Source organism: Bufo bufo, chromosome 5 (assembly GCF_905171765.1).
Source record: "Bufo bufo chromosome 5, aBufBuf1.1, whole genome shotgun sequence".
Taxonomy (NCBI): Eukaryota; Metazoa; Chordata; class Amphibia; order Anura; family Bufonidae; genus Bufo; species Bufo bufo.
Window position 1 is genome coordinate 554,686,157 of NC_053393.1, and position 27,673 is coordinate 554,713,829.

Below are 27,673 nucleotides of genomic sequence, written 5' to 3' on the forward strand. Positions count from 1 at the left end.
GTGCCATCCTGGATAAGCTGCACTACCTGAGCCACTTGTGTGGGTTGTAGACTCCGTCTCATGCTACCACTAGAATGAAAGCACCGCCAGCATTCAAAAGTGACCAAAACGTCAGCCAGGAAGCATAGGAACTGAGAAGTGGTCAGTGGTCACCACCTGCAGAACCACTCCTTTATTGGGGGTGTCTTGCTAATTGCCTATAATTTCCACCTGTTGTCTATCCCATTTGCACAACAGCATGTGAGATTGATTGTCACTCAGTGTTGCTTCCTAAGTGGACAGTTTGATTTCACAGAAGTGTGATTGACTTGGAGTTACATTGTGTTGTTTAAGTGTTCCCTTTATTTTTTTGAGCAGTGTATATATATATATATACACACACACTACAGAGGACAGTATACTGTGTATATATATATATATATATCAGCCTAGTTATAATGCTCTCCCCACCTTCTGTTCAGGGATTGTTTATGACAGGGGTGGGCGTGTGGTGCCATGGTGTATCTGGGGGGATGCTCTCATTTACACTTTGGGCAGGAATTCCTTTGTATCTTTGTCTGTACAGATCCCGAGCCTCAGGGGGCAGTTGGCAGTTATCTGTTACATTCTGAGTGCATTCTTTCCGTCACACGCACACGATGATGTCATATCCCTGCGCCTTAGGTTGGGGAGGGGGAGGGGGCTGCTATGGGGCTATTATTGTATTGTTATCGTAGTCAGGGTTGATAGTGGAGTTAATGTATCGCGGTGTGTGTCTGTATGTATATATATTTATATAACCTTTGGATATATATAGATATAGCAATAATAATAGACTGTAGACTTGTATTTGTTTTAATAAATATTTTATTGTTCTAAATACAGCTTACAGTTATTTGTAGTCGCCGCAATAATAATCCATCGCACGTAGTTCAGGAAAAGTAAGAGCAACGAGGTAATTAGTATTTATAGTATAAATAGGCGGAGTCATCAGTAGACGGCTCACGACTATTTATGAATATTAATTATTGATATTACACAAAGATATTAATTAATATTTCCTTTTACAGGGTGCGTATGACTTTTTGATCACTTTTTCTTAAATTTTTTGGAGGCCCTTTAAACGCGACTTTTAGAAAACAGTCACATCTGGTGTTTTTCACGGCACCCTCCCACATGAAGCCAGAAATCTATGGCGGCTCCGAGCTGTCGCAGATATCTGCTGGAGGATGCGTGTAATATACGGCGAGGACTGCGCCTTGTCATACGTTAGGTGCATCCTCCGGCTGCACCGGGGATATGAAGACCGGTGAAGAAAGCTCCGGCCTGGATACACCTCCCCCTATGTTCCTATGGAGCCATGTCACCGGCAGTGTCTACACAGGAACATGGCTGCGGCAGCCTCGGATCACTCAGGAGAAGTTTTTAAGCTTCTTAGATGCTATGATTACATTTGACTATAGAATCTGAAGGGTTAAATGTCTGCAATTGGCATTATTGCCGATCACAGACATTAGCCCCAGGTGTCTATGGCGCCCGCTTCACATGTACGTCACTGCCTGGGAAGGGGTTAAGTAAACAGTAATTATTCAGTGAGAGCTCTTCTATAGAGTAGTGGGTACGGCGGCGTCTCTGCTGTGCGGTCGTCCGGCACTCCGGCCCCAGGTTATTTCTTTTTAGCTAAGGTTACTAAATAACGGAGCAGAAACCATCAGAGGGTTAAAGGGAACCTGTCACCGGGATTTTGTGCATAGAGCTGAGGACATGGGTTACTAGATCGCCGCTGGCACATCCGCAATCCCCAGTCCCCGACTCCTCTCACCTACAGGACTCATCTCAGGGGGATTTCCATATGTATCAAACCGGTTTTTTCCACCATAAAAGCACACAGAGCTATGGGGACTGGGGATTGCGGATGTGCCAGCGGCGATCTAGTAACCCATGTCCTCAGCTCTATACTCCATTCACGAGCACAAAACAGCAACATATAGAAATGTAACCACCCTCCTGTAGGATTAGATACACAGCTCAGCAGACAGTATCACACAGGATAGGATTAGATACACAGCTCAGCAGACAGTATCACACAGGATAGGATTTAATACACAGCTCAGCAGACAGTATCACACAGGATAGGATTAGATACACAGCTCAGCAGACAGTATCACACAGGATAGGATTAGATACACAGCTCAGCAGACAGTATCACACAGGATAGGATTAGATACACAGCTCAGCAGACAGTATCACACAGGATAGGATTAGATACACAGCTCAGCAGACAGTATCACACAGGATAGGATTAGATACACAGCTCAGCAGACAGTATCACACAGGACAGGATTAGATACACAGCTCAGCAGACAGTATCACACAGAATAGGATTAGATACACAGCTCAGCAGACAGTATCACACAGGAGAGGATTAGATACACAGCTCAGCAGGCAGTATCACACAGGATAGGATTAGATACACAGCTCAGCAGACAGTATCACACAGGATAGGATTAGATACACAGCTCAGCAGACAGTATCACACAGGATAGGATTAGATACACAGCTCAGCAGACAGTATCACACAGGATAGGATTAGATACACAGCTCAGCAGACAGTATCACACAGGATAGGATTAGATACACAGCTCAGCAGACAGTATCACACAGGATAGGATTAGATACACAGCTCAGCAGGCAGTATCACACAGGATAGGATTAGATACACAGCTCAGCAGACAGTATCACACAGGATAGGATTAGATACACAGCTCAGCAGGCAGTATCACACAGGATAGGATTAGATACACAGCTCAGCAGGCAGTATCACACAGGATAGGATTAGATACACAGCTCAGCAGACAGTATCACACAGGATAGGATTAGATACACAGCTCAGCAGACAGTATCACACAGGATAGGATTAGATACACAGCTCAGCAGACAGTATCACACAGGATAGGATTAGATACACAGCTCAGCAGACAGTATCACACAGGATAGGATTAGATACACAGCTCAGCAGACAGTATCACACAGGATAGGATTAGATACACAGCTCAGCAGACAGTATCACACAGGATAGGATTAGATACACAGCTCAGCAGACAGTATCACACAGGATAGGATTAGATACACAGCTCAGCAGACAGTATCACACAGGACAGGATTAGATACACAGCTCAGCAGACAGTATCACACAGAATAGGATTAGATACACAGCTCAGCAGACAGTATCACACAGGAGAGGATTAGATACACAGCTCAGCAGGCAGTATCACACAGGATAGGATTAGATACACAGCTCAGCAGACAGTATCACACAGGATAGGATTAGATACACAGCTCAGCAGACAGTATCACACAGGATAGGATTAGATACACAGCTCAGCAGACAGTATCACACAGGATAGGATTAGATACACAGCTCAGCAGACAGTATCACACAGGATAGGATTAGATACACAGCTCAGCAGATAGTATCACACAGGATAGGATTAGATACACAGCTCAGCAGACAGTATCACACAGGATAGGATTAGATACACAGCTCAGCAGACAGTATCACACAGGATAGGATTAGATACACAGCTCAGCAGGCAGTATCACACAGGATAGGATTAGATACACAGCTCAGCAGACAGTATCACACAGGATAGGATTTGATACACAGCTCAGCAGACAGTATCACACAGGATAGGATTAGATACACAGCTCAGCAGACAGTATCACACAGGATAGGATTAGATACACAGCTCAGCAGACAGTATCACACAGGATAGGATTAGATACACAGCTCAGCAGGCAGTATCACACAGGATAGGATTAGATACACAGCTCAGCAGACAGTATCACACAGGATAGGATTAGATACACAGCTCAGCAGGCAGTATCACACAGGATAGGATTAGATACACAGCTCAGCAGGCAGTATCACACAGGATAGGATTAGATACACAGCTCAGCAGACAGTATCACACAGGATAGGATTAGATACACAGCTCAGCAGACAGTATCACACAGGATAGGATTAGATACACAGCTCAGCAGACAGTATCACACAGGATAGGATTAGATACACAGCTCAGCAGACAGTATCACACAGGATAGGATTAGATACACAGCTCAGCAGACAGTATCACACAGGATAGGATTAGATACACAGCTCAGCAGACAGTATCACACAGGATAGGATTAGATACACAGCTCAGCAGACAGTATCACACAGGACAGGATTAGATACACAGCTCAGCAGACAGTATCACACAGAATAGGATTAGATACACAGCTCAGCAGACAGTATCACACAGGAGAGGATTAGATACACAGCTCAGCAGGCAGTATCACACAGGATAGGATTAGATACACAGCTCAGCAGACAGTATCACACAGGATAGGATTAGATACACAGCTCAGCAGACAGTATCACACAGGATAGGATTAGATACACAGCTCAGCAGACAGTATCACACAGGATAGGATTAGATACACAGCTCAGCAGACAGTATCACACAGGATAGGATTAGATACACAGCTCAGCAGACAGTATCACACAGGATAGGATTAGATACACAGCTCAGCAGGCAGTATCACACAGGATAGGATTAGATACACAGCTCAGCAGACAGTATCACACAGGATAGGATTAGATACACAGCTCAGCAGGCAGTATCACACAGGATAGGATTAGATACACAGCTCAGCAGGCAGTATCACACAGGATAGGATTAGATACACAGCTCAGCAGACAGTATCACACAGGATAGGATTAGATACACAGCTCAGCAGACAGTATCACACAGGATAGGATTAGATACACAGCTCAGCAGACAGTATCACACAGGATAGGATTAGATACACAGCTCAGCAGACAGTATCACACAGGATAGGATTAGATACACAGCTCAGCAGACAGTATCACACAGGATAGGATTAGATACACAGCTCAGCAGACAGTATCACACAGGATAGGATTAGATACACAGCTCAGCAGACAGTATCACACAGGACAGGATTAGATACACAGCTCAGCAGACAGTATCACACAGAATAGGATTAGATACACAGCTCAGCAGACAGTATCACACAGGAGAGGATTAGATACACAGCTCAGCAGGCAGTATCACACAGGATAGGATTAGATACACAGCTCAGCAGACAGTATCACACAGGATAGGATTAGATACACAGCTCAGCAGACAGTATCACACAGGATAGGATTAGATACACAGCTCAGCAGACAGTATCACACAGGATAGGATTAGATACACAGCTCAGCAGACAGTATCACACAGGATAGGATTAGATACACAGCTCAGCAGACAGTATCACACAGGATAGGATTAGATACACAGCTCAGCAGACAGTATCACACAGGATAGGATTAGATACACAGCTCAGCAGACAGTATCACACAGGATAGGATTAGATACACAGCTCAGCAGACAGTATCACACAGGATAGGATTAGATACACAGCTCAGCAGACAGTATCACACAGGATAGGATTAGATACACAGCTCAGCAGGCAGTATCACACAGGATAGGATTAGATACACAGCTCAGCAGACAGTATCACACAGGATAGGATTAGATACACAGCTCAGCAGACAGTATCACACAGGATAGGATTAGATACACAGCTCAGCAGGCAGTATCACACAGGATAGGATTAGATACACAGCTGAGCAGACAGTATCACACAGGATAGGATTAGATACACAGCTCAGCAGGCAGTATCACACAGGATAGGATTAGATACACAGCTCCGCAGACTGTATCACACAGGATAGGATTAGATACACAGCTCAGCAGACTGTATCACACAGGATAGGATTAGATACACAGCTCAGCAGACAGTATCACACAGGATAGGGTTAGATACACAGCTCAGCAGACAGTATCACACAGAACAGGATTAGATACACAGCTCAGCAGACAGTATCACACAGGACAGGATTAGATACACAGCTCAGCAGACAGTATCACACTGGATAGGATTAGATACACAGCTCAGCAGACAGTATCACACAGGATAGGATTGAATACACAGCTCAGCAGACAGTATCACACGGGATAGGATTAGATACACAGCTCAGCAGACAGTATCACACGGAATAGGATTAGATACACAGCTCAGCAGGCAGTATCACACAGGATAGGATTAGATACACAGCTCAGCAGACAGTATCACACAGGATAGGATTAGATACACAGCTCGGCAGACAGTATCACACAGGAGAGGATTAGATACACAGCTCAGCAGACAGTATCACACAGGAGAGGATAAGATACACGGCTCAGCAGACTGTATCACACAGGATAGGATTAGATACACGGCTCAGCAGACAGTATCACACAGGATAGGATTAGATACACGGCTCAGCAGACAGTATCACACAGGATAGGATTAGATACACGGCTCAGCAGACAGTATCACACAGGATAGGATTAGATACACGGCTCAGCAGACAGTATCACACAGGATAAGATTAGATACACAGCTCAGCAGACAGTATCACACAGGATAGGATTAGATACACAGCTCAGCAGACAGTATCACACAGGATAGGATTAGATACACAGCTCAGCAGACAGTATCACACAGGATAGGATTAGATACACAGCTCAGCAGACAGTATCACACAGGATAGGATTAGATACACAGCTCAGCAGACAGTATCACACAGGATAGGATTAGATACACAGCTCAGCAGACAGTATCACACAGGAGAGGATTAGATACACAGCTCAGCAGACAGTATCACACAGGAGAGGATTAGATACACAGATCAGCAGACAGTATCACACAGGATAGGATTAGATACACAGCTCAGCAGGCAGTATCACACAGGAGAGGATTAGATACACAGCTCAGCAGACAGTATTACACAGGATAGGATTAGATACACAGCTCAGCAGACAGTATCACATAGGATTAGATACACAGCTCAGCAGACAGTATCACACAGGATAGGATTAGATACACAGCTCAGCAGACAGTATCACACAGGACAGGATTAGATACACAGCTCAGCAGACAGTATCAGACAGGATAGGATTAGATACACAGCTCAGCAGTCAGTATCACACAGGATAGGATTAGATACACAGCTCAGCAGACAGTATCACACAGGATAGGATTAGATACACAGCTCAGCAGACAGTATCACACAGGAGAGGATTAGATACACAGCTCAGCAGACAGTATCACACAGGATAGGATTAGATACACAGCTCAGCAGACAGTATCACACAGGATAGGATTAGATACACAGCTCAGCAGACAGTATCACACAGGATAGGATTAGATACACAGCTCAGCAGACAGTATTACACAGGATAGGATTAGATACACAGCTCAGCAGACAGTATCACACAGGAGAGGATTAGATACACAGCTCAGCAGACAGTATCACACAGGAGAGGATTAGATACACAGCTCAGCAGACAATATCACACAGGATAGGGTTAGATACACAGCTCAGCAGGCAGTATCACACAGGATAGGATTAGATACACAGCTCAGCAGACAGTATCACACAGGAGAGGATTAGATACACAGCTCAGCAGACAATATCACACAGGAGAGTATTAGATACACAGCTCAGCAGGGAGTATCACACAGGATAGGATTAGATACACAGCTCAGCAGACAATATCACACAGGATAGGATTAGATACACAGCTCAGCAGACAGTATCACACAGGATAGGATTAGATACACAGCTCAGCAGACAGTATCACACAGGAGAGGATTAGATACACAGATCAGCAGACAGTATCACACAGGATAGGATTAGATACACAGCTCAGCAGGCAGTATCACACAGGAGAGGATTAGATACACAGCTCAGCAGACAGTATTACACAGGATAGGATTAGATACACAGCTCAGCAGACAGTATCACATAGGATTAGATACACAGCTCAGCAGACAGTATCACACAGGATAGGATTAGATACACAGCTCAGCAGACAGTATCACACAGGACAGGATTAGATACACAGCTCAGCAGACAGTATCACACAGGATAGGATTAGATACACAGCTCAGCAGACAGTATCACACAGGAGAGGATTAGATACACAGCTCAGCAGACAGTATCACACAGGATAGGATTAGATACACAGCTCAGCAGACAGTATCACACAGGATAGGATTAGATACACAGCTCAGCAGACTGTATCACACAGGATAGGATTAGATACACAGCTCAGCAGACAGTATTACACAGGATAGGATTAGATACACAGCTCAGCAGACAGTATCACACAGGAGAGGATTAGATACACAGCTCAGCAGACAGTATCACACAGGATAGGATTAGATACACAGCTCAGCAGACAATATCACACAGGATAGGATTAGATACACAGATCAGCAGACAGTATCACACAGGAGAGGATAAGATACACGGCTCAGCAGACAGTATCACACAGGATAGGATTAGATACACGGCTCAGCAGGCAGTATCACACAGGAGAGGATTAGATACACAGCTCAGCAGACAGTATCACACAGGAGAGGATTAGATACACAGATCAGCAGACAGTATCACACAGGATAGGATTAGATACACAGCTCAGCAGGCAGTATCACACAGGAGAGGATTAGATACACAGCTCAGCAGACAGTATTACACAGGATAGGATTAGATACACAGCTCAGCAGACGGTATCACACAGGATAGGATTAGATACACAGCTCAGCAGACAGTATCACATAGGATTAGATACACAGCTCAGCAGACAGTATCACACAGGATAGGATTAGATACACAGCTCAGCAGACAGTATCACACAGGACAGGATTAGATACACAGCTCAGCAGACAGTATCACACAGGATAGGATTAGATACACAGCTCAGCAGACAGTATCACACAGGATAGGATTAGATACACAGTTCAGCAGACAGTATTACACAGGATAGGATTAGATACACAGCTCAGCAGACAGTATCACATAGGATTAGATACACAGCTCAGCAGACAGTATCACACAGGAGAGGATTAGATACACAGCTCAGCAGACAGTATCACACAGGATAGGATTAGATACACAGCTCAGCAGACAATATCACACAGGATAGGGTTAGATACACAGCTCAGCAGGCAGTATCACACAGGATAGGATTAGATACACAGTATCACACAGGATAGGGTTAGATACACAGCTCAGCAGACAGTATCACACAGGATAGGGTTAGATACACAGCTCAGCAGACAGTATCACACGGGATAGGATTAGATACACAGCTCAGCAGACAGTATCACACAGGATAGGATTAGATACACAGCTCAGCAGACAGTATCACACAGGATAGGATTAGATACACAGCTCAGCAGACAGTATCACACAGGATAGGATTAGATACACAGCTCAGCAGACAGTATCACACAGGATAGGATTAGATACACAGCTCAGCAGACAGTATCACACAGGATAGGATTAGATACACAGCTCAGCAGACAATATCACACAGGATAGGATTAGATACACAGCTCAGCAGACAGTATCACACAGGAGAGGATTAGATACACAGCTCCGCAGACAGTATCACACAGGATAGGATTAGATACACAGCTCAGCAGACGGTATCACACAGGACAGGATTAGATACACAGCTCCGCAGACGGTATCACACAGGATAGGATTAGATACACAGCTCAGCAGACAGTATCACACAGGATAGGGTTAGAGACACAGCTCAGCAGACAGTATCACACAGGATAGGATTAGATACACAGCTCAGCAGACAGTATCACACGGGATAGGATTAGATACACAGCTCAGCAGACAGTATCACACAGGATAGGGTTAGAGACACAGCTCAGCAGACTGTATCACACAGGAGAGGATTAGATACACAGCTCAGCAGACAGTATCACACAGGATAGGATTAGATACACAGCTCAGCAGACAGTATCACACAGGATAGGATTAGATACACAGCTCAGCAGACAGTATCACACGGGATAGGATTAGATACACAGCTCAGCAGACAGTATCACACAGGATAGGATTAGATACACAGCTCAGCAGACAGTATCACACATAAGATTAGATACACAGCTCAGCAGACAGTATCACACATGATAAGATTAGATACACAGCTCAGCAGACAGTATCACACAGGATAGGATTAGATACACAGCTCAGCAGACAGTATCACACAGGATAGGATTAGATACACAGCTCAGCAGACAGTATCACACAGGATAGGATTAGATACACAGCTCAGCAGACAGTATCACACAGGATAGGATTAGATACACAGCTCAGCAGACAGTATCACACAGGATAGGATTAGATACACAGCTCAGCAGACAGTATCACACGGGATAGGATTAGATACACAGCTCAGCAGACAGCATCACACAGGATAGGATTAGATACACAGCTCAGCAGACAGTATCACACATAAGATTAGATACACAGCTCAGCAGACAGTATCACACAGGATAGGATTAGATACACAGCTCAGCAGACAGTATCACACAAGAGAAGCTGTGATCCAGGCTCAGCAGGCTGTATCTCACATGAGAGGCTTAGATACGGCTGTGCTGGCCGCTCCCAGTGTTTGGGGCTCTGGAGATGGTGAGGGAAGCGCCTGTGGCCCTCAGTGATGTGAGGAGAGGAGCAGGAGCCATGTCTGGGTGTACTAACATGGCCGCCGGAGGTGTAGGGGGCGGGGCTAGTGCTGACTGACCAGTTTGCCGGGCGGGGCCAGCCCTGTGACGTCACACCGCAAAGCATGCTGGGAGAGGAAAACTCCAGGAACCTGAGGGAAAGAGGAAGTTCTGCTGGAAACGTCCTGTAAAGAGGCTCTGATGTCCGGACAGCGGGAGGGAGAGCCCCGGCATGAGGAGGAGCAGGTACCGGGGAGCCGGGGGCCGCAGTCAGTAGTGCAGTGTGTGATGTCTGTCACAGCTGATGCTTCAGTAGTGCAGTGTGTGATGTCTGTCACAGCTGGTGCTTCAGTAGTGCAGTGTGTGATGTCTGTGGCAGCTGGGGCTTCAGTAGTGCAGTGTGTGATGTCTGTCACAGCTGGGGCTTCAGTAGTGCAGTGTGTGATGTCTGTCACAGTTGATGCTTCAGTAGTGCAGTGTGTGATGTCTGTCACAGCTGGTGCTTCAGTAGTGCAGTGTGTGATGTCTGTCACAGCTGGTGCTTCAGTAGTGCAGTGTGTGATGTCTGTCACAGCTGGTGCTTCAGTAGTGCAGTGTGTGATGTCGGTCACAGTTGATGCTTCAGTAGTGCAGTGTGTGATGTCTGTCACAGTTGATGCTTCAGTAGTGCAGTGTGTGATGTCTGTCACAGCTGGTGCTTCAGTAGTGCAGTGTGTGATGTCTGTCACAGCTGGTGCTTCAGTAGTGCAGTGTGTGATGTCTGTCACAGCTGGTGCTTCAGTAGTGCAGTGTGTGATGTCTGTGGCAGCTGATGCTTCAGTAGTGCAGTGTGTGATGTCTGTGGCAGTTGATGCTTCAGTAGTGCAGTGTATGATGTCTGTCACAGCTGATGCTTCAGTAGTGCAGTGTATGATGTCTGTGGCAGCGGATGCTTCAGTAGTGCAGTCTGTTATGAGTGCCGCAGGATCCTCCCCGCAGTCTGCTGGATGTGACGGGGTTGGTGCTGCTGCGGGGAGGGTCTCCAGTGGACGTCCTATGACAGACCTGGAGGAGGAGCTCCGCCGATCCAGCCACAAGTCACAGGGAGAAGCCGAGAACGGGATAAAACCAGCGACATGTTTATACGGCAGGGACCGATCCAGCAGCAGCCGCCACGTCCCCCGGGGCTCGTGACCACGGCACCTGGAGGCGCAAGAACCTGGAACTATAAAACAGGATAAAAAAAAATATTCAAACCCCCCCCCCCCCCCCCAAAGTTAAAAGTACATAAACAACACACGTCGCCGGCGCCTCCGCTATTAAAATCTACAAGGATTTAGCGGAAATGGGAAAAAATAGATAAAACCGCCATCCACAATACGGCGTCAGTGAGAAGCAGAGACTGGGAATGCGCACACAGCGCCGCACACGTTATGGCGGTCAGAAGATGGGGATGCAGAGAAAACATTCGGTTTTTCCAGTTTTTATTTTTTCAGTATTAAAACACAATAAAACCTGTATAAATGTGGTGTCTCTGTAATCGCACCGACCGGAGGATGAGGGGAACCGGCCAGGAAACGCTGGGACAGCAAAACCAGAAAACTGCCCGAATTGTGGGTGTTTTTTTTTTTTTATCCCCCAGTTGGGATTTTCCCGCTTCCCACTACATTGTGTAGAACCGTAACTGGCGCCATTACAAAGTACAACTGGTCCCACAAATAACAAGTCCTCGTCCGGCGATGTTAACGTCCTCGTCATCTGTGTTAATGGGAAATTGTCACTACCAGAGCTTTGGGACGTTCTCACAGCTCTGTTTCTCCACCCCTGTGATGATGTCACTATTAGAGCTGGGAGGAGTTTTCTGTTTCCTTCCTCCCAGCTGCGTTTGATTTCCCTGCCTTTATATTCCCCCTCCTCCTATTGTAGGTGTATTTCTCATTTGGGTTGTAGCTCTTGCTTGAGTATCTTCCCTTGCATGCTATCCTTTCACTGGACCTGTGTTCTGCTGCAGCAAGTACTCCGGATATTGCCAGCCTGTCTTTGGATCCGTTTTCACTTCTGCTGCAGCCCCTTCAGCTAAGTGTGCAGACATTGTTGTGTATCTGTGTGTTTTCTGACTGGATCCGAGGCGACCACGGTTCCCTCCATATACTGAGCAGGGCACCGGTGGCCGTGCCCCTTCCACTATTGTAGGGGTTACAGTGCTCATCAGTCTTAGGTACGCGGGCATGCCTCCTTCCATCATTTGGATCCGGGCATGGGCTTAGCAGCATAGGGAGAGCTTTCGAGGGTCTGACAGGGGTAACCTTTATCCTTCCTAGTTTGGATCCGGTCAGTAGCTCTTTTTTCTGTGCATGCTCTGGTTGCTCACATACAGCCGTGACACAAATAAAGAAGTCCTGGCTCCGGGAAGGCTGGGAGTAAAAAATGAAAATGGAAAATGTCCCTGTTATTATGAAGGGGTTAAATGTCTGAAAATTCCTGTTAAAATGTAAAATCCATAGAATCCAATGTTACTTGTTCACAGTTGCTGCTTCCAGCTTTTTAAATACCATGTGACTATAAACGACCAATCAGAGAGGAGGTTCCCCATGGTCCGCTCCATGACTACTTGCCCATCATCCCTATCACACTGGGGATCCCTCTGTACCAGCCGGGAGGGTGAGGTCCTGTTTAGGTAACTGTCCTGTTTGGCTGTGAGGTCCATGACCCGTGGACCATTCAGCTTCCCGCCGATTAATGGCCTTCCCCGGCCCCCCCCCCCCCCTTATCTCTCACCAGGTCCGGCCCTTAGGGGTCCCGTCCAGGCTGGAGATGCAGAGCCACACGCTGCTTTTCTAGACCCCTCTTTATATTCCATCTTCTCGTGTCCTGGTTTGTAACTTGCGCAGGGCGTGTCCCACATGCTGCAGGCCACGTGGGGCTCCGCACAGTCCACACCTACGTGGTCACAGGTTATAGTCCCCTCACTGTCCAGTCAGTCCTGCAGATACAGCTCAGGCAGTTCTAACGTTCCGCTCCTTCCGGTGCAGCCTCCATGTGAATGATGAACCAGATCTGGTCTCGAGCTGCTGGGGGACAATTTATTATGTAAATTGGGGCCTTCGAAAAAACAACGTCTGGCTCCGGCCCCAGAATCGGGTCGTTGGTCAATATTTTAAATTGTTTTTACCTTTTGACCTCACAGTACAAGTTAACGTTTTAGTATTTAAGTTTACTAACTGGTGGTCACTCAGGACCTATTTACGTTTTTGGGTCATGTACTGTTTATTAAATTAAAACTTCACTTTTATTTCATATTTTTAATATATATGTAGTATTTTTACACTTAGAACATAACTACTAAACTATAGGGTACAACCAGAAAATGTGAATACAATGCAGATTATAAATAGATCCTCTGTAATATTAAAATCTGAATATGAATCCCTGATACAAAAGGGACTTTCATAAACTCCAACTCCTAAATTTGAATGTTTCACTTGGGTGAAAGACATTCATTTATTCGCCCGTAAACTTGCATTACGCAAAGAGTTTAAAGAAAAAAACGACCCTGAGAAGTGGAGAAAAAACAGCACTAGAGGCTGTAGAAGAATTACATAGGGAAGGAGCGGGTGAAATTATAAGACCTGTCGCCCCCTTCAGTAACATGCGCCCAAAATCAAAATACACTCCACAAATTTCTAAATTCGCTAACATCCAAACCTTTGTGAATCTGGTGACGGGCGATCTGGAGAAGATAGAGAGGAAAAGAAATGAGATGGGAGAAAATTTGTCCCCAGAGGAAAGGAGAGCAATTGGAGAAATTACAGAACAACGAAACCTTACAATAAAACCCTCAGATAAAGGGGGAAACGTAGTTCTGATGAACACGGAGGAGTACGTTGGGATGGTGATGAGGTTACTGGACGATAATACAACATACAAAAAGTTAGACAGTAACCCCACAGAAAAATTCAATAAAGAATTAAAAAAGATATTGATGGACGCAAGGGGGAAAGAACTAATAACGAAAGAAGAGTACAATATGATGTATAAACCATATCCGACTACAGCGACATTTTACGCGTTGCCAAAAATCCACAAAAAACGTGGACCTATACCTGGAAGACCCATTGTCACGGATGGTGTACAGGAAACAAGACAATGCAATATTATCAATGACTCACTGGATCCACAACTAAGGAACAAAAGGGAGACCCCTGCATTAGACCTGCCACTCTCCCTGACTGCTCAGCCTATGCGAACACCCCAAAGGTGGATGGGCGCATATCCACGTACCACTGCTATCTAATACCTGAAGACCCTACAATAGTGAGGGGACACGACCACCGGCTCCCTACACTAGACACGGAGGGAGTCAGGGTCTCCTGAAAATCCAGCAGACAGAAAATCACAAATAAAGGAACAGCACTTATCTTGCAGAGGACTGGGAAATAGAAACAGCATGCACACACTCTAGGAAGTTGTATAAGCCGCAACCTAATGCATTATGGGGAGGAATTTAAAGCAATGCAATCAGTCCAAACACATGACAGCTGAGAGAGGCCAACGAGATGATGAACTGAAAACCAAAACAAAGAAACTCAAGGAGGAAGTTCTGAAAGGTTTCTGTCAGATCTTCTCAGCTGTCTGGTTGTGACACCCATAGTGTCTGGGAACAACGACATGTGTGAAGGTATAAGCACATATGTGGACGCTATGATAAAACCATTGTGCAGACTCTCCCTTCGTATCTTAAAGATACCAGCGACACAGGTGTAAAGCTCAAGGAAATACATGTTAATAACAATACCCTGATCGCAAGCCTCGACGTTGAGGCCCTATATACCAGTATACAGCACGGGTTAGGGATAAAGGCAGTTGAGTCTTATTTATACACTAAAGGTACACAATTTCACGAGCACAATAATTTAGTTATCACTTTATTACGTTTTCTTCTCGCACACAATTATTTTATTTTTAATGGGCAGTATTATTTACAGATCACCGGTACCGCAATGGGGACGGTATGTGCACCGAGTTTTGCAAATTTATTTTTGGGGGAAGATAAGCACGTTTTTATTGTACACAGATCACATAATGTATTGGGGTAGGTATATAGATGACGTCCTGATATTTTGGAACGGCACTATAGCACAATTCAACGAGTTCACTAAGGGCCTCAACAAAAACGATGTAGGCTTGCAATTCACGGCAGAGATCAATAAAAAAAGTATAAACTTTCTTGATCTGAAAATAAATATAGAAAATAATGGAGAAGTGACCACCGAAATATACAGGAAAGAAGCAGCAAGCCATAGCCTCCTCCATTGGCAGAGCTGCCATCCAAAACCTCTAAAAAAAGGGATGTCCGTAGCTCAATATCTGAGAGCCAAAAGAAACAGTACTAGTGAGACAGCATTAGAAGAAGAATGCAAAGTACTGTATCAGAGGTTTCTGGATAGGGGATATCCAAGAAAGGTATTGTATGGAGCGCACAACAGAGGGAAAAAGATGGAAAGGGAGAGTCTGTTCAAAAGGAAGGAAATGAAAAACGAAAAAACAATACGATGTATAGGTACGTTTGATTATCAACATCAAAAGATCTACGGGATCTTGAATAAATATTGGCACATATTAAGATCAGACAACGATCTAAGAGAAGTACTACCTAGTAGCCCCTCAGTAACCTACAGAAGAGGTACAAATTTTAAAGATCTAATGGTACACAGCCATTTTCAAAAAAAGACGTTCATAAAAAAGAACTGGCTGTCCACACAGGGATCCTACCTATGTGGTGGGTGTGCATTTTGCAAGTATATGGTTCCAAAAAAAGAATTTATAAATCCATATGATGGAAAAAAATACATCATTAGAGAATATATAGACTGCAAGACGACCGGTGTAATCTATGCAATACAATGCAAATGCCCCAAGATCTACATAGGCAAAACCATACAGGAGCTGAGGAGGAGAATTTCGAGACATCTAAGTAATCTAAACACTGATGACGATACACCCCTTGTACGACACATCAATAAATACCATAATGGGAATCCAAAAGATCTCCAAATATGGGGAATACAGAAGATCAAAGTAGGCCCAAGGCAGGGAAATGGAGGAAGCTAGGTGGATATATCGACTCAAATCGCTGTCACCAATTGGAATTCATGAAGGATTCACCTTCTCGCCCTTTTTATAGAACATTGTTACAGTAAAATAGGATAAAAAAGGGAAGAAAGATAAACGAGTGTACAAAAAGAATGACTATAATAGAAATAATAAACAGGAGACAATAGACAAGTAGAATGAGGGAGAGACCATCTAAAAATGAGAATTTAAAAAATGAATATTACCATATATAAATAGAAAAAGTGATACTTACATTGAGTATGAGAGAATTCCGAATTGGAGGGCGAGGAGTCCACCGGGTGGGGGGAATGTAGTAGATAGAAATATGCCATCTGACCAAAATAAAGGAGAAAAAGGTGATAAATATTGGATACACTTCACTACATAAAACATTAAAGAAAGCAATCCCAATAAAAATCGAAATAAAAAAAAAACTAGTTGAACGTCAACTGGTATAATTCTCAAAGAAAAGTAAAAAAACTAATAAAATTACCCCTAAGGTGGATGGTGAAAATGATTGAAATGAATCTAGTCCTCATACACCTATTGTTACAGGACAATGAGAGGAAGTATATAGGATGACAAAAAAGAAATCTGTAAATGCACCGATATAGTAACAGATAATCCAAACAGATACAAATATACAGCCATTATCTATAACGGTGCAGGTAGACAGAGTATAAAAGTGAGTCCAGTGACAAAAGAGAAAGGGAAACCAATATGAGTGTATATGAGAGAATAAAGAAGTAATCCAATAAGTCCTCGCGTCTGCGCAGCTCAAATTCGATCGAGCAGGCAAACCAGGATCTGTAGACACATCAAGTATATGCTAGGGCTGCACGATATGGGAATTTTGTGCGATTGCGATTAGGGCCCTAAAAATTGCGATAACGATATGCGATGCGATATTTTAAGAGAATTGTGCTAGAGGTCTATTTGCTTGGATTTTCCCATATGAGCCGCTGATGCGGCTGGGTATGACATAGTTATGGGGTATCTGTGGATGACGCTGTTATGTGGGGGATCTGTGGATGACGCTGTTATGTGGGGGATCTGTGGATGACGCTGTTATGTGGGGGATCTGTGGATGGCGCTGTGTTGTGGGGGATCTGTGGATGGCGCTGTGTTGTGGGGGATCTGTGGATGGCGCTGTGTTGTGGGGGATCTGTGGATGGCGCTGTGTTGTGGGGGATCTGTGGATGGCGCTGTGTTGTGGGGGATCTGTGGATGGCGCTGTGTTGTGGGGGATCTGTGGATGGCGCTGTGTTGTGGGGGATCTGTGGATGGCGCTGTGTTGTGGGGGATCTGTGGATGGCTCTGTGTTGTGGGGGATCTGTGGATGGCGCTGTGTTGTGGGGGATCTGTGGATGGCGCTGTGTTGTGGGGGATCTGTGGATGGCGCTGTGTTGTGGGGGATCTGTGGATGGCGCTGTGTTGTGGGGGATCTGTGGATGGCGCTGTGTTGTGGGGGATCTGTGGATGGCGCTGTGTTGTGGGGGATCTGTGGATGGCGCTGTGTTGTGGGGGATCTGTGGATGGCGCTGTGTTGTGGGGGATCTGTGGATGGCGCTGTGTTGTGGGGGGTCTGTGGATGGCGCTGTGTTGTGGGGGATCTGTGGATGGCGCTGTGTTGTGGGGGATCTGTGGATGGCGCTGTGTTGTGGGGGATCTGTGGATGGCGCTGTGTTGTGGGGGATCTGTGGATGGCGCTGTGTTGTGGGGGATCTGTGGATGGCGCTGTGTTGTGGGGGATCTGTGGATGGCGCTGTGTTGTGGGGGATCTGTGGATGGCGCTGTGTTGTGGGGGATCTGTGGATGGCGCTGTGTTGTGGGGGATCTGTGGATGGCGCTGTGTTGTGGGGGATCTGTGGATGGCGCTGTGTTGTGGGGGATCTGTGGATGGCGCTGTGTTGTGGGGGGTCTGTGGATGGCGCTGTGTTGTGGGGGGTCTGTGGATGGCGCTGTGTTGTGGGGGATCTGTGGATGGCGCTGTGTTGTGGGGGATCTGTGGAGGACGCTGTTATGTGGGGGATCTGTGGAGGACGCTGTTATGTGGGGGATCTGTGGAGGACGCTGTGTTGTGGGGGATCTGTGGAGGACGCTGTGTTGTGGGGGATCTGTGGAGGACGCTGTGTTGTGGGGGATCTGTGGATGGCGCTGTGTTGTGGGTGATCTGTGGATGGCGCTGTGTTGTGGGGGATCTGTGGATGGCGCTGTGTTGTGGGGGATCTGTGGAGGACGCTGTGTTGTGGGGGATCTGTGGAGGACGCTGTGTTGTGGGGGATCTGTGGAGGACGCTGTGTTGTGGGGGATCTGTGGAGGACGCTGTGTTGTGGGGGATCTGTGGAGGACGCTGTGTTGTGGGGGATCTGTGGATGGCGCTGTGTTGTGGGGGATCTGTGGATGGCGCTGTGTTGTGGGGGATCTGTGGATGGCGCTGTGTTGTGGGGGATCTGTGGATGGCGCTGTGTTGTGGGGGATCTGTGGATGGCGCTGTGTTGTGGGGGATCTGTGGAGGACGCTGTGTTGTGGGGGATCTGTGGAGGACGCTGTGTTGTGGGGGATCTGTGGAGGACGCTGTGTTGTGGGGGATCTGTGGATGGCGCTGTGTTGTGGGGGATCTGTGGATGGCGCTGTGTTGTGGGGGATCTGTGGATGGCGCTGTGTTGTGGGGGATCTGTGGATGGCGCTGTGTTGTGGGGGATCTGTGGATGGCGCTGTGTTGTGGGGGATCCGTGGAGGACGCTGTTATAGGGGATGTGTGCTATGACACTTAGGGCCATGAGGGGGGCCAGCATAAGACATATAGCATTTTATGCTGGTTCCCCTCATGGCCCTATGTGTCCTAAACTGCGCACATAACTGCCTTTGTGTGTAAAGTATTTTACTAGTGTGTGAAACAATCTCTCTCCTTTTGATAACATGGCCGCCTCTGTACTCACTGTCACTATGAATGCACTGCACTGCAGCGTACGGCAGCGAGCGGGCCGGCCGGCGCGTGACTGACGTCACTTAGTAACGCTCCTCCCACTTCAAGAAGCAGGAGCGTTACTAAGTGACGTCAGTCACGCGCCGGCCGGTCCGCTCGCTGCAGTGCATTCATAGTGACAGTGAGTACAGAGGCGGCCATGTTATCAAAAGGAGAGAGATTGTTTCACACACTAGTAAAATACTTTACACGCAAAGCCAGTTATGTGCGCGGGGCCCCTTCATATATAATCGCGGAATTTTCGGGTCGGCCAAATCGCCATATCGCTTTTGCCGATTATCGAGATTCGATTATTTTTTCGATTTATCGTGCAGCCCTAGTATATGCGCAAGCACGGAGTCATGGAAGCCAGTATCTCGAGAACATCTAGTTAGGAAATAATGATCCAAGTCCGTACGCATGCGCCAATCATGCAGGAAACTCGCAGGAATAGGATCGCGAGTAAAAAGAAACATAAGTTCGGGCGCATGCTCAAATCCCCATCACTATGCAGAGTCAGAATGCATCATGTGACTAATCCCCATCACTATGCAGCGTCAGAATGCATCATATGACGAATCCCCATCACTATGCAGCGTCAGAATGCATCATGTGACAACGATCCTCGGTGGCCAATGAGGGATAAGGAGGCGCGGCAGCAAAAGGGGAGGGGAATGATGTCCGGGTAAATCATTGGAGCATGGAAACATGTGACCAAATAGGAGTGATTAAATGATGGTCCACGCCCCCAACACTCACACATGCCTTATCCCCTGAAGACGCTGGTTACACAGCGAAACATGTCGGGAAGCAGAGTGTAGGAGTGTTCAGGTTTTAGGCAGTGACATAGCGGCAGTATGCTCCAATATATGGGCACATCTACAGAGTCATATAGCAGGCGGCAGCAATAGAATCAACATAGGACAAGTTATATAACAGTTAGAGAGGGAAGAGGAGAAATATGAGCAGCAGCTGAGCAGGAGGAGGAAAAATAAGAGCAGCAGAGGCTGCAACAATTACAAACAAAAGTGAAGTAAATCTATCACACAGTAGATTAACGCTCCAGAGTATATAGGAGCGTATAATAAAGCTACTACACAGCAACACCACCTCTAACCTATTCATAAAGTATCTCACTTATCTTCACTATCCGTCATATGTCCCTACCCCTCCCCCTCCCCTCCCCCCCTGTTTCCACTTACCTTCCCCCCTGCTGTTTAGTCCATTGATACAAGCCAGCTACAACAGCGAATCATTGAGCATATAGGTAGGAATAAAGAGTAAGACCGCATCACTGAGAGTTTTAACGTCTATAGTTTAGTAGTTATGTTCTAAGTGTAAAAATACTACATATATATTAAAAATATGAAATAAAAGTGAAGTTTTAATTTAATAAACAGTTGGTCAATATTTGACCTGAACTAGAGATGAATTGGATCAAGAAGGAAGAACAGAAATCTTCTTCCTGTTCCTCCATGACCGGTCCGGCCGCCATCACCGGCGTCTTCCCTCCTTGTCTCCGGTTCACCCAGAAGACTTCCTCCGGGTGAACTGGACATTCCTGTAGACCCTCTTATAAAGTAGTGGTGTCAGAGGGGTTTTCTGGAATTATCATATTGATGACCGATCTTCAGGATAGGTCATGAGATCGGGGGGCTCCTACTCCCGGGACCCCACCAGTCAGCTGTATGAAGAGGCTGCTGCGCTCGGTGACCTCTTACGCCTCTTCCAAGGCCATGTGATGTCACATTCACCGGTCACAGCTGCGATATCAAGCACAACCACTTTACTAAAGACGGCGCTTGGTGACCTGCGAGAAGACTGCAGCGCTCACCGGCGAGCCACGGTCTCCTCAAGCAGCTGATTGGTCGGGTGTATCACCACTTCAGCCAGGGATTGTATGTAGGGGTCGTGTGAGGGTGCACCATACTTTACACTGCTGTGACCTCAAACATGGAGGAACTGGCCTTACGAGATCTTCTAGTCATCAATCCAGACAATAGAGAGAAGACCTCATCTCCTCTGATTTCTCCCCAAATGTCCCTCATCATCTCCGGTCATTATAAGCATTTCTATGGGATTTCACGCGGATTCTACATTGACTCCTCTTCTTCCATTCAGGTTCCTGTGATATAGGATTGTCCGATGACATCATCAGTACCAGATAATGGATGGAGACAGGGATAAGATGGCGGAGAGGATATTAAATCTTACCCTAGAGATACTCTTCCTGCTTACTGGAGAGGTGAGAGGTTCTGATGATGTCACATTACATCGTTATCTATGGTAATTACAGGAGATGTGACTGGAGAGGTGAGAGGTTCTGATGATGTCACATTACACCATTATCTATGGTAATTACAGATGATGTGACTGGAGAGGTGAGAGGTTCTGATGATGTCACATTACATCATTATCTATGGTAATTACAGGGGATGTGACTGGAGAGGTGAGAGGTTCTGATGATGTCACATTACATCATTATCTATGGTAATTACAGGTGATGTGACTGGAGAGGTGAGAGGTTCTGATGATGTCACATTACACCATTATCTATGGTAATTACAGGGGATGTGACTGGAGAGGTGAGAGGTTCTGATGATGTCACATTACATCATTATCTATGGTAATTACAGGGGATGTGACTGGAGAGGTGAGAGGTTCTGATGATGTCACATTACATCATTATCTATGGTAATTACAGGTGATGTGACTGGAGAGGTGAGAGGTTCTGATGATGTCACATTACACCATTATCTATGGTAATTACAGGGGATGTGACTGGAGAGGTGAGAGGTTCTGATGATGTCACATTACATCATTATCTATGGTAATTACAGGGGATGTGACTGGAGAGGTGAGAGGTTCTGATGATGTCACATTACATCATTATCTATGGTAATTACAGGGGATGTGACTGGAGAGGTGAGAGGTACTGATGATGTCACATTACATCATTATCTATGGTAATTACAGGTGATGTGACTGGAGAGGTGAGAGGTTCTGATGATGTCACATTACATCATTATCTATGGTAATTACAGGGGATGTGACTGGAGAGGTTCTGATGATGTCACATTTCATCATTATCTATTGTAATTACAGGGGATGTGACTGGAGAGGTGAGAGGTTCTGATGATGTCACATTACACCATTATCTATGGTAATTACAGGTGATGTGACTGGAGAGGTGAGAGGTTCCGATGATGTCACATTACATCATTATCTATGGTAATTACAGGTGATGTGACTGGAGAGGTGAGAGGTTCTGATGATGTCACATTACATCATTATCTATGGTAATTACAGGTGATGTGACTGGAGAGGTGAGAGGTTCTGATGATGTCACATTACACCATTATCTATGGTAATTACAGGGGATGTGACTGGAGAGGTGAGAGGTTCTGATGATGTCACATTACACTATTATCTATGGTAATTACAGGGGATGTTACTGGAGAGGTGAGAGGTTCTGATGATGTCACATTACATCATTATCTATGGTAATTACAGGGGATGTGACTGGAGAGGTGAGAGGTTCCGATGATGTCACATTACATCATTATCTATGGTAATTACAGGTGGACATGGCTGTAGAAGTGATGGACTCTGGAATGTACATGGTGACATTTATTATTATGTCTTCAATGAACAGGATTACTCCACGGTGAAGAAGACGTCTAGTAATCTGATACATGAGAAGAACAATGAGAAGATCCTAGAAGTCGTCCACAAGATGATGGAGCTGCTGACTGGAGAGGTGACACCGCCGGGAATGCTGGGACATTATACAGTCACAGCACTGGAGGGGTCTGGGTGATGACGGTGTCATTGTGTTGTCAGGTTCCTATAAGGTGTCAGGATGTCGCTGTCTATTTCTCCATGAAGGAGTGGGAGTATTTAGAAGGACACAAGGGTCTGTACAAGGAGGTCAAGATGGAGGAGGACCAGCCCCTCACATCTCCAGGTAACGGACAGGACTAAATACAAATGTCCTGGAATTCTCTGTATGTAAAGTCTGAGTCCAGTTTCTGTGTCTCCTGCAGAGAGATTCAGTCAGATGACAACACCAGAGAGATGTCCGCGTCCTCTCCTTCCACACTATGGTCAGGTAACGGAGATTTTCCCTATCGCTGGTCACTGCTGCGTCCAGTGATTGGCTGCAGTGGTCACATGCCCCCATCAATGGGATGTTGATTCCCAGAGTCAGATAAGTATGAACCCACCACAAGTCCGGTCACTCTGAAGGGATCTGTTAAAAAAGGTTAAAGTTGGATGATGACCCCTTTAACGATCTTTTGTGGTCATGGAAAATATTTCTTGCAACTTGTCCGACTGTCCTGTAACTTACAATATTTGCTTCACAGATTTTATATCAGGATGAAGATCTGCGCAATATTAATGCTACAGAGACAGATGTGAGGGGCGATGAGGAATACAAGGAGGAGATTCCTACAGATAAGAGCCCAGGTGAGTAGTGACCACTACATGAAGCAGAGATGAGTCTGTTACTGTAGGACCAAACTATGTAACAGCCGGACCGCCCCATTAAGAATAATACAAAGCACATATCAGATATAGAACTCATCAGTAGATGACTGTACCAAAGATGGGGATGGTAATCAGATGGTGGAACAAACGGATGATGGGGGTTATATGGTGAGCGGATGATTGAACAGACAATAAGTGACCCTGACTGGAGGAGCTTTCCCTAGATCTGTCCTTAGACGCTGACCCCAATCCCATCACTGACCCTCACTGTCCCTACAGACATTCTTATGGAAAACACTAATCTGTAAAACTGACCCTAAAACAAACAGGAGGACACTAAGGCCTGTTTCGCTCATTTATTAGGTGATCGGCAGCACATTTACACGGACAGATTGTTGGGAACGAGTGTTCGCCATAACCATAAGAACAAAGGTACACTGATGAAGTAAACTAGGAGAGATACTAGAAAATAAAAGGATTACTGGACTGAAAAGCACAGAGCTTACACTATAACCAGCAGCCCCCTGCAGAAACTAGGAATATTTACAGCGAGGCTAACCAGTCAGGAGCTCCTCTCCAAACAAGGTGAGCTACAGAAGAGAGGTCGGCTGAGCAAGAGATCAGCTACTGTATAATACATAGCAACTGCCCCAAACATACTAGTAGACAGGAGAAGAGGAAGCAGTAGGAGTGTTCCCGCTGATCCTAGCCCATTACACTAAGGTGGTAACGACTCCCTCAGGTCTGCGCTGTGACTCTCCAGGACTTGCTCAGTAATATCGGGGTGACAGGTCTCTTCCATGAATCTCCTGGACGTGTCCTGGTGTCCCTCTGTGCAGCATTTCACAGGCCTCATGTCACACTTTGGACTGCACTGGATTCTGGTGTCCAAATTATGAATGTGCAAGGTGTCACCATATGTGTCGTCCATACAGGCCGCGGGTACCTTCCGTAATCCTCTAAAATATGATGAGGATTGGGCTGCCATGCCACTTCATAGGATTTCGGCTCCCACCTCCACTGCAGGTTCCTCTTCCTCCTGACACCTCAGTGCAATGACTCCTTCTAGGAGCAATTATTTGAATGTTCAAAAAAGGAGTAAACGTCCAGTGGCTTATACTACACCTAAGTATGGAGCGGGTGCAGACACCTTAAGACAAACCCACTGTCAAAGAAGGAAAATGTAATGGTAAAGAATTAGGCCGGCGCTCTCTATCTGGCTCTGTATGGATCAATCACAGAACCATGTGGTATATATGAAAAACATTTTATTAAAATATCACACTAACAATATATACTGTCAGTGCACATGAGCATTAAAACTAAAGTGAAATAAAGCGCATAGCATTCCACTTACAGGTAAGTATACATCTGGACGTCCACAATCGTCCTAATGTTCTGATTATGGAAGTATCCGTGTTAGTAGGTTAACCTACTTGGTTCTGTGATTGATCCATACAGAGCCAGACAGAGAGCGGCAGCCGATTACTTCACCATTACATTTGAATGTTCGGTTGGCTGTAAGAGTATGGGGGCTTAGTCATAGATCTCAGCCATGGAAGAGGAAGGTTATATCTTCTAACATTGTATTACTGGGACCACTGGCTGTTTCTACTGGGTCGCAGAACAGCAGTATTCCCACTGCTATGTCAGTACCGTACCTTGTATTTGATCTTTGTCCTCCTGGCCATTTACTGCTGCTCTGCACCCCCCACCCCGAGACGGCGGTGTCCCAAGTCACTTGGCGATGTTGTCTGTCCACTACACAAAATTCTGCTGCCAACAAGATGCCATTAAACCTCTCAGTAAAATCCTGTACTACCCCCAGCAGCTGTGGCCTAATAGTTCTCTCCGGGTTCTTCCCTCCACCTCTCGGTGCTCTGCTAGTATAGGCCATTACTCGCTCCCTGCCATCTTGAATTTGGGTCAGGATTGCCCCCAGCCTCTCCAAGCTTCCCTCAGTATACAGGGTAAAAGGCTTGGTGTGGTCAACATAGACCAGAACGTGGGAGAGACCAACAATCTCTTCATCGGTGGGAAGGCCTGATCTGCCTTAGCCCCTTGAGATGAATTCAGGTAACACTTCACATAACAAGGAGAAAAACTGCGTCTTATAGACTGACTTGGCCGTGATTGTCACTTAGGATCCAGTAATGACTAGATAGGACAGCGCTACTTTCTTAACCCTTTCAGCCCTGGGTAATTTTTTGTCTTTCATTTACATTTTTTACTCCCGGCTTTCTCTGAGTCATTATGATATAAAGTGCAGTTCCACCACAGTGCAATGGGTTTTATTTTTACTGCGTTCCCTACACGGTAAAACTGAATAATGGAAGCACTCACTAGTATTCGCTTTAGAAGATGCACTGACATTCCCCCCCACACACACACACACACACACTTTTGGGGGGAAAAGTACGTCTTACATGTGGGGTCCTCGATGTGGGGTCTGTAGAAAAGGTCAGTAACTGAACAACCCCTTTAATTGTTTGACCACCTGATATCCCACAGCGCTGATCAGAAGGCTGGAGTTGTCACCTGTTCTTCCCTTTGTGAACCCATTCAGCAGGACTGGACTTTCAGGGCAGAGTCTAACAGCATTTCCACAGTCTAATAAAAGCAGGTCACCAACCCTAAATACTGGTTGCCTTTGGCCGGTCCTATATACTAAGAGATTCCGGATAAGTAAGCAATCGCCCCCACTCTGCTCAGCTTCCCAGCTGTCCGTGACAACCTGACACAATTTCCGACTACCATTCTGCTCCTACTTAAGACTCCAGCACTGCCCCCCACCCATCCTCTAATGGTCCCCTTGCTGACTCCTTAGGGAGCACATTAGCGGGGGCATAGTCTGTATAGAGAATGGAAGCGGGGACGGTCTTGTGGAGGGCACCGGTGAAAATTCTATTGCTTGCCCCTTTACAGATCTCCCAGTGCCCCCTTATTAGTGACTCTGCCACAATTATTTACTTATAATTCCTGATCCTCACATGCAGTTTTGGAGCTCTTGTTAAAGAACGGAGGGGTGGTTCCACTCAGTATGATTAACTCTAACAAGCAGTAGGCCTGGGCCTGGTTTAATAGTGTTGATCCTGCTGACATATGCTCTTTAGAGTGAACCTATCACTTCTGTGCTGGCAGTCACTACTTTTAAATTACCGATAGTCCAAATCCCACAGCACATGCCAGCGCTAGGAGGGAGATGAGTCCGATGAGGCTCACTACCCCCACCGTCCGCCTCCTCCCGACATTCACTGGCAGGATTCTTTCCAGTTGTGCATAGGAAAACCAGTCAGTCTGGGTCCTGAGGCAGGGGAGGGTAGAGATAGTCACTTATCGGACTTGTCTCCCTCGCAGCCCTGGTGCACACTGTGGGGTTCGACTTCTCAGTACTGACTGCCAGCACAGATGTGACAGATCGCTGAAATCACCGGGCCTGTGACTACACTATGCTGCCCCCTGTGAGGGCCACGTACTACAGGTGACAGGTTCCCTTTAAGGCAGATTATTTTATAC

The 27,673-nt window shown here is 46.0% G+C and overlaps 2 protein-coding genes and 1 long non-coding RNA gene across 3 annotated transcripts in view; 2 read left to right on the top strand and 1 right to left on the bottom strand.

The window, feature by feature from the left end:
- The window catches only part of LOC121000840 (gastrula zinc finger protein XlCGF26.1-like), a 60,330-nt gene that overhangs the window by 30,682 nt on the left and 1,975 nt on the right, over positions 1-27,673 (top strand). Inside the window, exon 5 of the mRNA XM_040431553.1 lies at positions 24,034-24,136. Coding sequence (XP_040287487.1) covers positions 24,034-24,136 — 103 coding nt within the window. The remainder of the gene's footprint in view (positions 1-24,033; positions 24,137-27,673) is intronic.
- LOC121000888 lies at positions 1,701-27,656 on the bottom strand. The gene is made up of 3 exons (XR_005778930.1): positions 27,634-27,656; positions 12,180-12,186; positions 1,701-1,937 (listed from the first exon to the last, which is right to left on the bottom strand). It is a non-coding gene; the product is annotated as an uncharacterized LOC121000888 (long non-coding RNA).
- The window catches only part of LOC121000856 (gastrula zinc finger protein XlCGF66.1-like), a 576,261-nt gene continuing 559,296 nt past the window's right edge, over positions 10,709-27,673 (top strand). Inside the window, exons 1-4 of the mRNA XM_040431589.1 lie at positions 10,709-10,845; positions 21,785-21,911; positions 23,322-23,426; positions 23,510-23,633. Coding sequence (XP_040287523.1) covers positions 21,834-21,911; positions 23,322-23,426; positions 23,510-23,633 — 307 coding nt within the window. The 5' untranslated portion in view covers positions 10,709-10,845; positions 21,785-21,833. The remainder of the gene's footprint in view (positions 10,846-21,784; positions 21,912-23,321; positions 23,427-23,509; positions 23,634-27,673) is intronic.